This window comes from Microtus oregoni, unplaced genomic scaffold (genome assembly GCF_018167655.1).
Source record: "Microtus oregoni isolate MIOR12 unplaced genomic scaffold, Mior012 000005F_ref0000423, whole genome shotgun sequence".
Taxonomy (NCBI): Eukaryota; Metazoa; Chordata; class Mammalia; order Rodentia; family Cricetidae; genus Microtus; species Microtus oregoni.
Window position 1 is genome coordinate 11,895,200 of NW_024543064.1, and position 14,096 is coordinate 11,909,295.

The following is a 14,096-nucleotide window of genomic DNA, read 5'->3' on the forward strand; positions in this document are numbered from 1 at the left end:
GTGACCCCTCCTCTCCCTTGTGCCCCCTCCCCTGTGCCCACTCCTCTTCCCTGTGCCCACTCCCCTGCCTGTGCCCACTCCTCTCCCCTGTGCCCACTCCCCTTCCCTGTGCCCTCTCTCCTGCCCTGTGCCCACTCCCCTCCCTGTGTCCCTGCACCTTCATCTGCTGCCTCCCTCCGCTCTACTTTGCATCTCTCTGTCGAGTTCAGCTAAGAGACTAGACCCTGAAGCTCAGCTATAAGCAGAGGGGACCCTCCCTCACTGCTCTGTGTGTTCATCAGCTCCTACTCCCAGACCCGGAGCTCAGGGACGTTCCAGGGCCCAGCAGCACAGATGGGTGCCCTCTGTCCTGCTCTCACATGTGGAAATACCCCCGAACCCCTTCCTCACCTCTCAGAAGCCATGTCCTTCGTGCTCTGTTGACCGGGGTAGTTCTGGTTGGCTTGTCTGGGACATTCTTTAGTGGTTATGGTAAACTTGAGCCTGGGATAGGGGGAGGGAGGGTGTTGATTGGCGGAATGCACACCTGTCCAGGTGCAGAGGCTCTCCAAACAAAGAGGCTGTGTTAGAGGAGCTCCAGTCGGGACCTCTGCCTGGTGCACCGAAAGGTAAGGAGCTGAGGGTGCCGAGGAAGGCAGGGACTTGAACTTGGGTGGGACATGCCAGGATCAGGACAGGCGGGGAGGGTGCAGATTGGAGCAGGGACAGAAGCTCTTTCTGGGTCTGGGAGCTTCCTGCTTCGCCTGGAACTACGCTGAGGGACACAGGGCATTGAGAGCGGGGTATGGAGCATTAGAACCATCCACGGGGACCAAATGACAGGGTCATCTCTGAGCAAAATGACTGCTCAGAACGTTCTAGGGCCCCTGGAGGATGGCAGCAGGGAGCCCCAGCAAGGGAGAGGTTTCTGAAAGGAAATAGACCAAGCCCCCATCCCAGCCCCTTCTGGGTACGGCTGGAGCTGAGAAGTCCCATTTCGCACATCCAGCACACAGGCACCACCCAGAGAAGGCACACGGAGACCACTGAAGGCTCCCGCACCAGCAACCCACACCCACTCACCCACCCACCCACCCACCCACGAGCATAGGGCTCTGCCTTCAACTCGGAAGGTGGAGTACTGGGGGAACCTAGATGTGGGATGTGGGTAAATAGTGCCTGTCACCAAGCAGCTGTCCCCCCCGTTACCACAGAACCGATGGAGGAACTGGTGGGGCTGCGTGAAGGCTCCTCCGGGAAGCCGGTGACCCTGCAAGAGCTGTGGGGTCCATGTCCACGCCTCCGTCGAGGCATCAGAAGTGAGAGCTCAGTCCTTCCCTGCCCCTCCTCCAAAAGTCCTCTTGGGACATCACTGACCCTCGATCCAAGATCACTCACTTCACTTCTGTCTGAATAGTAGAACCTTACCGTCCTCATTGTTAGGGGGCAGAGAAAGTGGGAACCCCAAAAAGTGGCAGAGTTCAAGCCCAGGCGCTGATGCCCACAGCTAGAGAAGTCTGTCTTCTAGGTTGAGCTGACAGCCGGTGGCCAAGGGCATCCCTGGGGGCCTGAAGTGCAGGTGGCCCACAGCCCTGGGGACAACACTAGGTCCTTGATGCTCTTCATGGTTGCTTAGACCATGATGAGGTCTGGGTAAGAGTTTGGTGTCAGGCCCCTCATTTCCATCTGCCACTTTGACCAACCTTCTGTCAGGCCAAAGTGAGCAGACAGACCAAAGCCACAGAGTCACTACCTTACTTTCTACATACCCTGCTGAGCCCCTTCCATGAGACAGAGCCCCTCCTCATCACCCCAGACTCTAGCTCCGGGTCCCTAGCTTGCTTTCCCTACCCAGAGCCTGAACAGCCCCCAGAGAAGGAGCTGTGACCCCAGTGTCCTGCCCAGGGGCCCTGGAGTGGCTGAAGGAGCGGCTGTTCCGTGTGGGTGAGGACTGGTACTTCCTGATGGCCCTCGGGGTGCTCATGGCTCTGATCAGCTATGCCATGAACTTCGCTATCGGGCGTGTGGTCAGAGGTAAGGCCTCCCCGGCATGCATGCCCGCTCTGGGCAATAGGAATCCTACATTACACTTGGGAAGCCAGCTGGGCAGCCAAGGGCAGTGGGTTAGGGCAGGGCTGTGGGTAAGCAGGCCTGGAGCTGGTGCTGGCTTCAGCTGTGTGACCCTGGCAAGGTTCCTTTCCATCTCTGGGCCTCAGTCATCTCAGCCACACAGTGTGGGGAAAGAATCTGAATGCCTCTAGGAGCCTTTACTTCTGGGCACAAACCCCATCTTTCTGCCCTCCCTCCATGCTGAGTGCTCAATGAGATAGCACTTCCCCTGGACACTCGGTTGCCATGGTGAGGCTCCATATTGTCTCACCAAGACCTCAGTGGCCTCCTTTGGCCTTTCAGGGACCCAGAGTTGGGGAGGGCACCATCACTGACTACTGGACCAAAGGGAAACTGAGACTCAGTCAAGTTACTTAGCTTAATAAAGTCCCATAAGTAGGAAGCTGGAAAACTGAGATAAGGACTTGGGGACCTGGTCGCTCTCCTCTCACTGGGTGGCCGTGGGCCCTTTCTTGGTCTGTGAGTGGGCACAAGTGTCTGTCCCCAGGGCTGTAGAGGCTCTGGTGGCTCCCTGACAGTTGGGCATCTCCAGCACACAAGTGGCTGTACAGGGAAGTTGGGGACGGTCACCTGCTCCGATATCTCTCCTGGACTGTGTACCCTGTGGCCCTCCTGTCCTTCTCCTCCGGCTTCTCACAGAGCATCACACCCTTCTCTGGAGGTGAGTCATGGTCACCCGGTCTCTGGCCAACCCGCCTTGTCCTGCAGGCCCCCTGGGTCCAAATCTTTTCACATCTGTGAGACGTCTGAGGAGGGAGGACAGGGAACAGGGACATGTTTGTGCTGGGGAAGCAAACTTGGAAGAGGCAGGCCACTTATCCAAAGTCAGTAGGGGACCCGGCACATCAGCTGGCTTGGCTTGACTTCCCTAGGCCCCTTTGGGACAGAAACAAATATTGGTGGTGGGTCACCTATAGGAGCACAGTCCATGATGTCAGGGCTGGGCTGATGGAAGCAGCCTGCTCTCAGACTCTAGAGTGGCCTCCAACTGCAGCCCAGGGACCTCGCAGGTGTGACTGGTGATAGCTTGACCTTCCCTGGGTCCCCTCCCTGCTGCTGCAGGCTTCAAGGTCCACTTGGACCCTCACTTGTCTCTCTGGACAGCTGGAGTCACACATCCCACTCACAGGGTGTGTGAGGTCCTGAGGATGGTGCCAGAGTGTGCTGTGTGCATTGGGGCGCTAAGTGTGGTCTGGAGGCAAATCTTGGGAAGCAGAAGCAAGAGAATGGCTGCCGGTTCCAGGCTATCCTGGGTCACACAGTGAGACCTTGTTGAAAGAGAGAGCTAGCCTTACCACCCAGAATCCACCTGACACCTCTGATCTTGCTAGGCATGGTTGGGATTGGTTAGTACTTAGACAAGGAGAGAGAGAGAGAGAGAGAGAGAGAGAGAGAGAGAGAGAGAGAGAGAGAATATAAGAGAGAATTCCTTGTTTTTACTTTGCTCCAGGGTCTGGACTCCCAGAGCTGAAGACCATGCTGTCCGGTGTAGTCCTGGAAGATTATCTAGACATCAAGAACTTTGGGGCCAAGGTGGTGGGCCTCTCCTGCACTCTGGCAACAGGCAGTACCATTTTCCTAGGCAAAGTGGTAAGAACAAGGAGAGCCCACCCACCTTTCTCCTTGCTCATCGTTGTTCCTCTAGAAGCACAGCTAAGTCTGTGATAAAATGCATGTCAGGACAGCCCTGAGGTTTGGGGTTCACCTAGGACAAGGATGTGAACAAGGATGCCACATCATCTCCGGTCCAAGCTTGCGGTTCCCATTCCTTGGGGCCTTAAGGAGAAAGAGGAGAATCAGGGGGAGGGAGGACCCAGCTTCCCCAGGGCTTAGACTCTCTGCATCAATGCTTTCTCCCCCCACCCCCATCCCACAGGGTCCCTTTGTGCACCTCAGTGTAATGATTGCTACTTACCTGGGCCGCATAAGAACCAAGACCATTGGGGAATCTGAGGTGAGGGGTACAAGAAAGAGCCCATTGAGACAAGAAGGGGACAGGAGCTGGTTCTGAACCCAGAGTTCTGTTTTTCCCAGAACAAGGCCAAGGAAATTGAAATGCTAGCAGCAGCAGCTGCAGTGGGTGTAGCCACAGTCTTCGCAGCCCCCTTCAGTGGTGAGAGCTCGGCCCCTCCTCCACCTTGTAACTTCCCCTGGCCCTGAGTTCCCTGGCTTGCCCCCCCTCCACCCCATCCCACCACCCGCCACCCCACCCCCCAGCTCCTGATCCTGGCAGCAAAACCTTCAATCTGGCCTGTGTACATAGGCACCCCAGGGTGGTTGGGACAGTGTCCAGGCCTGTAGACTCTTTTTGAACTTATGGGCTTAGCCCCCACTGTGTGGCCTTGGCCAGTGAGTTCACTACTCTGAGCCTGGTTTCTCGGGCTGGGAAATAGAACTCCTCAGTCCCACCCCATAGGTGAGGATGGGGACCTGTGAGCTTTCTTGGCTTGAGCCAAGGACAAAGGCAATAAGGGCCTTCGGCGGTTCAGGCAGCAAAACAACAGGGCTGGGAGGGTCAGGGAGAATGTGACCCCAACATCCCGCAGCTAGGGCAGAGGGGTCCCCTGAGCTGTGTGTCCCCTAGGTGTCCTGTTCAGCATCGAGGTCATGTCCTCTCACTTCTCCGTCTGGAATTACTGGAGGGGCTTCTTCGCTGCCACCTGCGGGGCCTTCATGTTCCGCCTTCTGGCGGTCTTCAACAGTGAGCAGGGTGAGTCCCATGTGGGGGACCTCGTCTCTCCCCTCCATTTTCTGCAACTCCTCACCCCATTGTCTTCTCCTTCCTTCCCATCTCCACTCACCCTTCCCTTTTTTCTTCCTCCCTCCCTCCTCCCTCCCTCCCTTCCTTCATCCCTCCCTCTTTTCTTCCTTTCTTCTTCTTTCCCCTTTTCCTTCTTCTCCATCACCTGGGTTTCTGGAGCATCCAGCCATAAAGTCTAGCTCAGGGGTCTGAATGCTTACCTGTACTAAAAAAAATATCTCAAGAATGTGTGTGTGTGTGTGTGTGTGTGTATGCACATGTGTATGTGTGTGTGTGAGAGAGAGAATACTTGTGTGCATGTGCACACCCATATGTGTGTGAATCAATGTGTGTATGGCTTTGGGTGACGCTGGAGGGGTGTTCTCAGTCTGTCTGCACCTTGGTCACCACAGTGTCACTAAAAAGGTTAAACAAAAGCCAGAAGCCGGGCGATGGTGGCGCACGCCTTTAATCCCAGCACTTGGGAGGCAGAGGCAGGCGGATCTCTGTGAGTTCGAGGCCAGCCTGGTCTACAAGAGCTAGTTCCAGGACAGGCTCCAAAGCCACAAAGAAACCCTGTCTCGAAAAACCAAAAAAAAAAAAAAAAAAAAAAGCCAGAAAACACGTGTGTGCAGACGTCCTCCTTCTGGGGTCAGGACTTCCAAGGGAGCAGTCTTCAAGCCCAGCGTGGAATTCTCCTACAGGAATTCTCATTGCCATGTCCCTCGCTACAATCCCCCCCTTTGTGTGTCTGTTCCTCTGTCTTGAGGGTCTGGGAGTGCTGTGTCATCCGTCTCTGAACTAGGGTGTGGATTCCACCAAGAGCAGCTGAAGCAGATAGGCTAAGAGAGGAGCCCACATCCCTCTGCCCAGGGGCAGGATGCACACAGCAGCCAAGGTCGGAAGATAATGAAAAGCTCCCCTTGGTAGAAGGCAGTTTAACAGAATCTAACACTTCTCGGCTCTCCAAGAGGTCTTTGAGAGGGACACCACAGTGACTCCCTTTGACCTGGACGTTTCAACTCTCCCTCTCCAAACACAACACTTCTCCCAAGCATGGCAGGGTGAATTCTGCTAGACCCTGGTCCCTTCTTCTTCTTCTTCTTCTTCTTCTTTTTTTTTTTTTTTTTTTTTTTTTTGGATTTTCGAGACAGGGTTTCTCCGTAGCTTTTGGTTCCTGTCCTGGAACTAGCTCTTGTAGACCAGGCTGGCCTCGAACTCACAGAGTTCTGGGATTAAAGGCGTGCGCCACCACCGCCCGGCACCCTGGTCCATTCTTGATCACCAAACTGTGACCAGAGAGCCCAGCCATATCATGTGCCCTGTTGCCTATTCACCCACCTCAAGAGAAAATGATATGATGTGTGTAGAAATGAATTTACTTATAGTTTTGGTTAAAACCACAGAAGGGCCACAACTCAGGAAGAAGCTGAGGCAATCATGAGGACACACTCATATGTAGAAAGTTGTCTGATGTGTCAAGAGTTCTGGGATCGAGCCTTCCTATCAGATGTTGAGTTTTCTTGGGGGAATTTTTTTTTTTCTGTTTTTCAAGGCAGGGTTTATCTGTGTAGCACTGGCTGTCCTGGAACTCTCTCTGTAGACCAGGCTGGCCTCGAACTTAGAGCTCTGCCTGCCTCTGCCTCCCTAATGCGGGAATTAAAAGCATGCATCACCACCACCCAGCCCTTCTTGGGGAATCTTAGTCACTAGCCCCCCTTCCTCCTTGATGGACAGAAGGGAACCTACAGTGTAGGTTCGGAGAAGGGCTCCAGGGTAGAGAGAGCCATGGCTCGCTGAATGATACCCCCAGGTTTTTGACTCACAAGGTCAGAGATGCTTGATCTCGGGGCACTGTGCTACCTCCCTTGTATGAATTATTCTGGGATGCACTTTGGGTGGGGAAGAGTGTGACCTCAGACCTGCACTCCCACCCTCCCCCAGAGACCATCACTTCCATCTACAAGACCAGTTTCCGAGTGGATGTGCCCTTTGATCTGCCTGAAATCTTTTTTTTTGTGGCTCTGGGGTAAGTGTGGTCCAGGCCCTGAAAGCCCAACTGGGCTCCTCCAGGCATGAACTGGGGTAGCTCTACACTGACCCTCACTACCACCTCCAGGGCCATCTGCGGTGTCCTGAGCTGTGCTTACCTTTCCTGTCAGCGCAATTTTGTTCGCTTCATCAAGACCAATCGGTACACCTCCAAACTGCTGGCTACCAGGTGGGCGAAGACCTGCAGGGAGAACCCACTCTCAACCCACACCCACTATAGAAAGCCCCGCCCTACCTGAGTTAGGGTCCTAGCCATAAGTCCCTCAAGTATTTTCTCTGGGACACCTCACTCACAGTGTCTCCTGTCCTCACCAGCACCCACCCGTCAAGCCCCTCATTTCCTGCCCCGCTTACTGGAGACCAATCCCATCATGGAATCCTTCTCATCAGATATTGCTTCCTCTCCTTCCTGAACCTCCTGTCCTTTATCTTGGAGCTCCTCCTCCTCCCCCCCCCCTGACTCAGCAAGACCCATCCCTACCGTGACCTGGCTGGTCTGTCACTGTCCAGCTCTATCCCAAACCCTCCCTCTCCCCCTCCCTTTGCCACACTACTTCTCCTGGGCTCCTCTGCCTGTTTCTTCCCTGGAGGGCTCTGTCGGTTTCTTTGCCCCTCGCCTTCCTCCACAGTTCTGTCTTCATTGTGGGGTTGTCTCTGACAAGAAGCCGCAGTGATCCTCCCCCCAGCACACGGTGGGGGAAGAAGAGGCAAACCGGGACTGCCTTTCTCTCACAGCAAACCCTTGTATGCAGCTCTGGTCGCCCTGGTCCTGGCCTCTGTCACCTATCCGCCTGGTGTGGGCCGCTTCATGGCTTCGCGGGTAAGGGGCGCTGAACTAGGCGGTGGGTGGTGAGTCCCATTTGGCGTCTCCTCTGTGTGCCTCATCTCTTTCACTGCCCCCAAACTGTCAAAGGGAGATCCCTACAGGTCATTTTTCAGATGACCAGGTTGTCGCTCAGTAATGACAGAGCCATCCTCAGGGTCCTCAGCTAGGAAGGGGTGGAGTTGTTGAGGCTCAGGTGGGAGATGGGGCAGATGGGACAGGCTGACCTACCACTGCCTCTGCCCCAGCTGTCCATGGCGGAGATGGGGCAGACGGGACAGACTGACCGACCACCGCCTCTGCCCCCCTGTCCATGGTGGAGATGGGGCAGACGGGACAGGCTGACCGACCACCGCCTCTGCCCCCGTCCATGGCAGAGATGGGGCAGACGGGACAGGCTGACCGACCACCGCCTTTGCCCCAGCTGTCCATGGCGGAGATGGGGCAGATGGGACAGGCTGACCGACCACCGCCTCTGCCCCCCTGTCCATGGCGGAGATGGGGCAGACGGGACAGGCTGACCAACCACCGCCTCTGCCCCAGCTGTCCATGGCGGAGCACTTGCGCTCTTTGTTTGACAACAACTCATGGGCACTGATGACGCGGAACTCATCCCCACCCTGGCCTGCTGAACCTGACCCCCAGAACCTGTGGCTTGAATGGTACCACCCACAGTTCACCATCTTTGGGACTCTAGCCTTCTTCCTGGTCATGAAGGTGGGTCCCTTCTGCCTGCAGATCTGGGGTGGGATGGGGCTGCGTCCACAGCGGGACCCTGGAGCACTGTGCACTTCCAACCTTGTCTCCGATCTGAGCCAGAGTCACTATGCTGCTAACAAGTCACACTGGCTTCCCCAGCCCCAGATTCCTTTTGTGTTTTTAACTCAGTTTCTTTATCTTTACCATGAAGTAGGGGCTGAGGAGATGGCTCAGTTAATAAAGTACTGGCCTCAAAAGCATGAGGACCTGAGTCCCACCCTCAGCACCCACATAAAAAGGTGGGCATGGGGGCATGTCATGCCTTGTGGTTGCTGAGAACTGAACTCAGGACCTCTGGAAGAGCAGCCAGTGCTCTTAACCTCTGAGCTGTCTCTCCAGCCCATGCACACTCATTTACAAAAACAATGGGGTAGTTGCTCTTTCTACCCAAAGGGCAGGCTAAGGGTGAGAAAGTGAATGACTTAGCATGCGCCAACTACACAGTGGGCACTTTAATAGGGCTTGGTTACTCCACTGATTTGATGTTGTCTGTAACTCCAGAGTTTCAGGGCCAGCATGGCTTTGTCTTCTCTGAGAATAGTCTACTCCCATCCTATTCCTCCCTTGTTTACTCTTGCCCCCGTTGCCTATAACTTCTGCTCTCTGGTCCCTTCTCCCATTCCCGGCACAGTTCTGGATGCTGATTCTGGCTACCACAATCCCCATGCCTGCTGGGTACTTCATGCCCATATTCATCATCGGTAAGTCTGGATTCCAGGGAGATTCGGGGGGCATGGGGCATAACCATGGCTCCCGCACACCATCTGTCTCCCAGGAGTACTGAGAAGGGGGTCTGGTCAGCCTGACTGCCCCTTCACTCTGAGTCTGTTGGCAGGAGCTGTCATCGGGCGCCTCCTGGGAGAGGCCCTAGCTGTTGCCTTCCCAGAGGGCATTGTGGCTGGAGGTGAGGTCAACCCCATCATGCCTGGGGGCTATGCTCTGGCAGGTGAGTGAACCTGGGTCCAGCAAGTAGGAAGACCACATGGGCTAGACTATGGTTGAAGGGGCTGATGTTTGTCTATGGCGTGAACTGTACAATGTGCCTTCCACTCCCTGAACCCCATCATCCTCCGAACCTCCCAGCTCTCTCTTAGCTCCGTCTCCCCTCCCCCATTCCTTATGCCCTCTATATCCCTTTTCTCTCGCCACACCTGAGCATTGCTAGCAGTTTCTAGTATGTGCCCTCTGGATATTGCTGACACTAGCCATGGTCACACTTTACCCACCTTGCCCTCTGGGTGAGTTGGCTCCTGGCCTGAGTCACCCACCATGGCTCTGTCCCTGCAGGAGCTGCTGCCTTCTCTGGGGCGGTGACCCACAGCATCTCCACGGCGCTGCTGGCCTTTGAGCTGACCGGACAGATCGTTCACGCACTGCCTGTGTTGATGGCAGTGCTGGCGGCCAATGCCATCTCCCAAAACTGTCAACCCTCTTTCTATGATGGCACCATCATGGCCAAGAAATTGCCATACCTGCCGTGGATTCGTGGCCGTAAGATTGGGTGAGTTTCAAGTTGGCTAACGGGGTGTCCCAGGATGGTCTGGGAGTTAAGAAGTGAAGTGAATGGAACTCTTATATTTTTGCTTGTGAGCCTAGCCGTTAGCAGCTGAGCCATACCTCCAGCCCCTAGGAGCTAAGGGACCCCCCAAATTCAATGCAGTTGTCCTCAGCCCACCCTCATGTGGTAGGAGAGGAAGCAGGGGTTCAGACAGGTGTCTGTCTTGCTTCAGGTCAAGAGGGGGGTTGAGCACCAGCTAGGCCAGGCTTCTCTCCTGGCTCTCTTGCCCTGCTCTCTGAGCCGGGTGGGTAGTCAGGAGCAGGGACGCAAATGGGGTCTGAGGTCCTTCCTCCACCAGACTGTGCCCAGTGGTTTTAGTTCCTACAGCAATAGGACCAGAGGTGCAAGATCCGCCGTGTTCTGGGTCCAGCTCCAAGCTCATGCAAGCTGCCGTCCTGTTCCAAACCCTCGGCGGCCCTGTGGCTGTGCCTTTTCTCATGCTCTCAAAAACTAAAATTCTCTCAGGTGTGAAAACCAAACAGAACCAAAAGAAATTCTCTAGAGCAGAATTCTGCTAGGTGACACAGTCCCCGGCGAGGCTAGTGCCGGAAGCAGAGGGTGCAGAATACTCCCACTAGGGAGCAGGTCTCTGTTCCTTCCCATTGCAGGGTCCTAAGTGTCCCCCCTCATCGTGCACTCAGAAACTAAAAGCATTTGCCCATTTACTCCTTGCTACAATAAAACACAAGGCAAAAGCAACTTCAGGAAGGGAAGGTTCATTCCCACTCACAGGTTGAGAGCGCAGTCCATCTTGGCAGGGAAGGTGTGGCAGCAGGAGTGTGGGGGTCTGGGTACATGGCATCCACATCAGGAAGCAGAGAGAAATGGTGCTCAGCTTGCGCTTGGTCCTAGTTCAGGGCCATAGCTCACCGTGGACAGTTCTGCATCCAAGTTTAGGGTGGTTCCGCATCCACGGTCACCGTGGGTGGTTCTGCATCCACGTTTAGGGTGGTTCCGCATTCACGGTCACCGTGGGTGGTTCTGCATCCACACTCACCGTGGGTGGTTCTGCACCCACTTTTAGGGTTGTCTTCCTACCTCAATAAACACAGCCTAAAACTATTTTACTGAGGCTCCATGATGCTAGGTCTTGTTAAGTTGAAGATAAATATTAACTATCACACATGGGTCCTTCCCAGCAAGGTTTCCTGCTTCTTCCTGAGGGCTAGCACTGCCATGCAGGGCCTGACATATGCATCCCTCTGCCCACAGCTCCTACCCTGTGACTGTGGAACACTTCATGAACTGTACCCTCACCACCCTGGCCAAGGACATGCCCCTGGAGGAGGTGGTCAAAGTCGTGACCTCTACAGATGTGGCTCAGTACCCCTTGGTGGAGACCAGAGGTACTCATCCTGGGTGGGGGGAGGCTGCCAGGGAGGATGGGTGGAGAGTCCCTGTGAGTATCAAGGCAGCAGAGCAAGCAGGGAGTTGGAATCCAGGCTCTGCTGTGACATGGGAAAAGTCACTCAGCTTCTCTGTGCTTTGGTTTATTCGTGGATGACACAGAAGCAATAACTAAGGTCTGTGTCCTATTTAGAGATGAGAAGACTTGTAAAGCAGCCTAGGGAGGACTCTGGGGATTCCAGTCAAAGGTGATGCAGCCACCCCAGTTGCCACATATCCATGCCCAAACTTGAATTTCTGTGGGCAGGACAGTTACCCAACTGTGCCACTCAGTCTGTGCTTCCTCGTCTATAAACTGGGTGACAAGTGTCCTGAGAGACAGAAAATTCTGTAAATTTCCTCGGAGAAACAAGAACACCCAGCATGAGGCTGAAGAGAGAGCCCAGTGGTTAAGAGCACTGCTGTTCTTGAAGGAGCCAGCACTCTCATGGTAGCTTACAGCTGTTCTTAACTCTAGTTCCAGGGACTCTGGCACCCTCTCCTGGCCTCTGTGGGGAAGTATACACAGTGTGCGCACACATACACATATACATGAGCAGGCAAAACACTCATACATGCAAAATAAAAATGTAAATAAATCTTTGAAACAAGCACCCAGCATGTTCTTGGCACATAGTAGGTGCTCAGATAAAATAACTTTCATAGTCCTAATATGTCCCTCCTCTGCACTGCCTAGAGTCTCAGATCCTGGTGGGCACTGTGGAAAGAACACACCTGGTGCAGGCCCTCCAGACGGAGCCAGCTTCCTGGGCTCCAGGCCAACAGGTGGGTCCCCCTGCCAGGTGTGGGGACAGGGTGGGGGTGTGAGCAGGGCTGTGAAGGGGGAGTTTAGAGAACGGGAGCCTGGGAACTGAAGGCTGGCTCAGGCCTCCATCATCTTCCCCCAATTCCCAGCGCTTTCTTCAGGACATCTTGGCTGGTGGCTGCCCCACACTGCCAGTGACCCTGCAGCTGTCCCCAGAGACCTCCCTGTATCAGGTAAGGGAGAATTAGAGAAAGTGGGTGGAGAGGGAGCACCTGATAGGGAAACTTAGGCTCCACCTCCCTTAGGCTCCACCTCCTCCCACTGTTCAGTGTTGTGCGCGCGTGCATACACACACACACACATACACACTTATGCACGCACACACATGTGCACACTTCTCACCTGCAGATGTGCACAGCAGCCCCAGCCTGTGAGCCCCTCACCGCCAGGATTGCTGGGGCCATGCGGAGGAGAGACAGGGAAGTGAGCGAGCTTGGGAAACATGCCTCTGGGTAGAAACTGTCAGGAGCATCCCATGGAGCAGGAGAGATACCTTAGCTTTAGGAGCACTGGCTGCTCTTCCAGAGGATAAAGGTTCAATTCCCACAACCACATGGCAGCTCACAACTGTCTATAATTCCAATCCTAGAGGATTCAAAACCCCCTCTGTACCCTAGGGGCACTGAATGCATGTGGTACACAGACATACATGCAGACAAATACCCATAAACATAAAATTGTTTAAAAAAAGAAGAAAAGCTGGGCATGGTGGCAAACACCTTTAATCCCAGCACTTGGGAGGCAGAGGCAGGAGGAGTTCTGTGAGTGTGAGGCCAGCCTGGCTTACATAGCAAGTTCCAGGACAGCCAGGGCTATATAGAGAAACCTTTTCTGAAAAACAAAACAAAACCTTTTTAAAATTTATACATCACAAAAGGATCCCAATCTGAGGAGCTTCCCCTTTGTGTGACAGCTAGTAGATCACCCAACCTCTCAGAGCAGGCACTTGTGTGGGACTGGTGATAGAAGCAGCCTAGGGACCTACCAAGGCATGGTGTCCCAGGGGCTTGGTAACCTGGACCAACCTACCTGAGCCCTTGCTTCTGTCATGGATTCTGACTACCACCTAGTGGTCAGACTAGACATTGCAGGCTGGATTCTGTTCTTCCACTCAGCTGGCACAGAGAAGGGTATGGTGGCCACAGGGGTGTTCCCTGACTCCACCATTTCCTGTCAACTTCCCCTCCAGACACACAGCCTCTTTGAGCTGCTGACCCTTCAGACGCTGTTCGTGACATCACGGGGCAGAGCCGTGGGCTCTGTGTCCTGGGTAGAGGTACTGGGGTCTCGAGGGTGGTCAAAGCAGAGTTGGGGGTGGGGGCACCAACATCCTCCCTTTCAAAGACAGGGAGATACACTATAATCCTTGGATTAGAGGGGTCACTGAGCCTTGGACATCAATTACCAGCCTGCCACTCTCTGGACTCGGTGTCCCTTATGCCATGGGGTAGGCACCAGCTATAAACCCACAGACTTGACCATCGAGGGTGCTGTTGATGATGGAGGCCAGAGCTGTCTCTACCCCTCTAACTCTCCATCCCCCTCAATCCCTCTTCCTCTGCTACAGCTGAAGAAAGCCATTTCCACATTGGTCAACCCACCAGCCCCCAAGTGAGCCAGCCTGGGAGTTGGAATGACGACCCCTGCCTGGCTCCAGAGGCTGCAGCACGGAGTCCCATCCCCTCTTCCCTCCCGACTCCACCCTCTCTAGCCCAACTCAGCCCTTCAGTGCGGCACGCAGCCCTGCCAGCCTGAACAGGGTTCCACATTCATTGTGGCCCACCCTGAAGGGACAGAGGAAGGAAAAGAATCTCGCCCTGGTGTTTGTGCCTTCTGAGGTGAT

At 54.7% G+C, this 14,096-nt stretch overlaps 1 protein-coding gene across 2 annotated transcripts; it reads left to right on the plus strand.

The window, feature by feature from the left end:
• Positions 1–1,198: 1,198 nt before the first annotated feature.
• LOC121448630 (chloride channel protein ClC-Ka) lies at positions 1,199–13,959 on the plus strand. Of its 2 annotated transcripts, XM_041652767.1 has the most exons (19): positions 1,199–1,298; positions 1,885–2,013; positions 2,642–2,770; positions 3,560–3,699; positions 3,986–4,063; positions 4,144–4,222; positions 4,694–4,819; positions 6,794–6,878; positions 6,969–7,070; positions 7,637–7,721; positions 8,268–8,441; positions 9,115–9,184; positions 9,319–9,429; positions 9,771–9,984; positions 11,254–11,387; positions 12,125–12,213; positions 12,343–12,426; positions 13,443–13,529; positions 13,821–13,959. In XM_041652767.1, exons 1-19 carry the CDS (start codon positions 1,199–1,201, stop codon positions 13,866–13,868), a joined length of 2,064 nt encoding a protein of 687 aa, XP_041508701.1. In that variant the 3' UTR covers positions 13,869–13,959. The 2 variants fall into 2 exon arrangements, with proteins under 2 accessions (XP_041508701.1, XP_041508702.1); XM_041652768.1 differs by lacking the exon at positions 2,642–2,770.
• Positions 13,960–14,096: the final 137 nt, after the last annotated feature.

What these genes read in the sequence shown, in the direction of transcription:
- LOC121448630 (XM_041652767.1), top strand. Translation starts at nt 1,199, where the DNA reads ATGGAGGAACTGGTGGGGCTGCGTGAAGGCTCCTCCGGGAAGCCGGTG. An exon ending in CATCACACCCTTCTCTGGAG is followed by an intron (nt 2,771 to 3,559) that starts GTGAGTCATGGT and finishes ACTTTGCTCCAG; the next exon opens with GGTCTGGACTCCCAGAGCTG. An exon ending in TCCAAACTGCTGGCTACCAG is followed by an intron (nt 7,071 to 7,636) that starts GTGGGCGAAGAC and finishes TTTCTCTCACAG; the next exon opens with CAAACCCTTGTATGCAGCTC.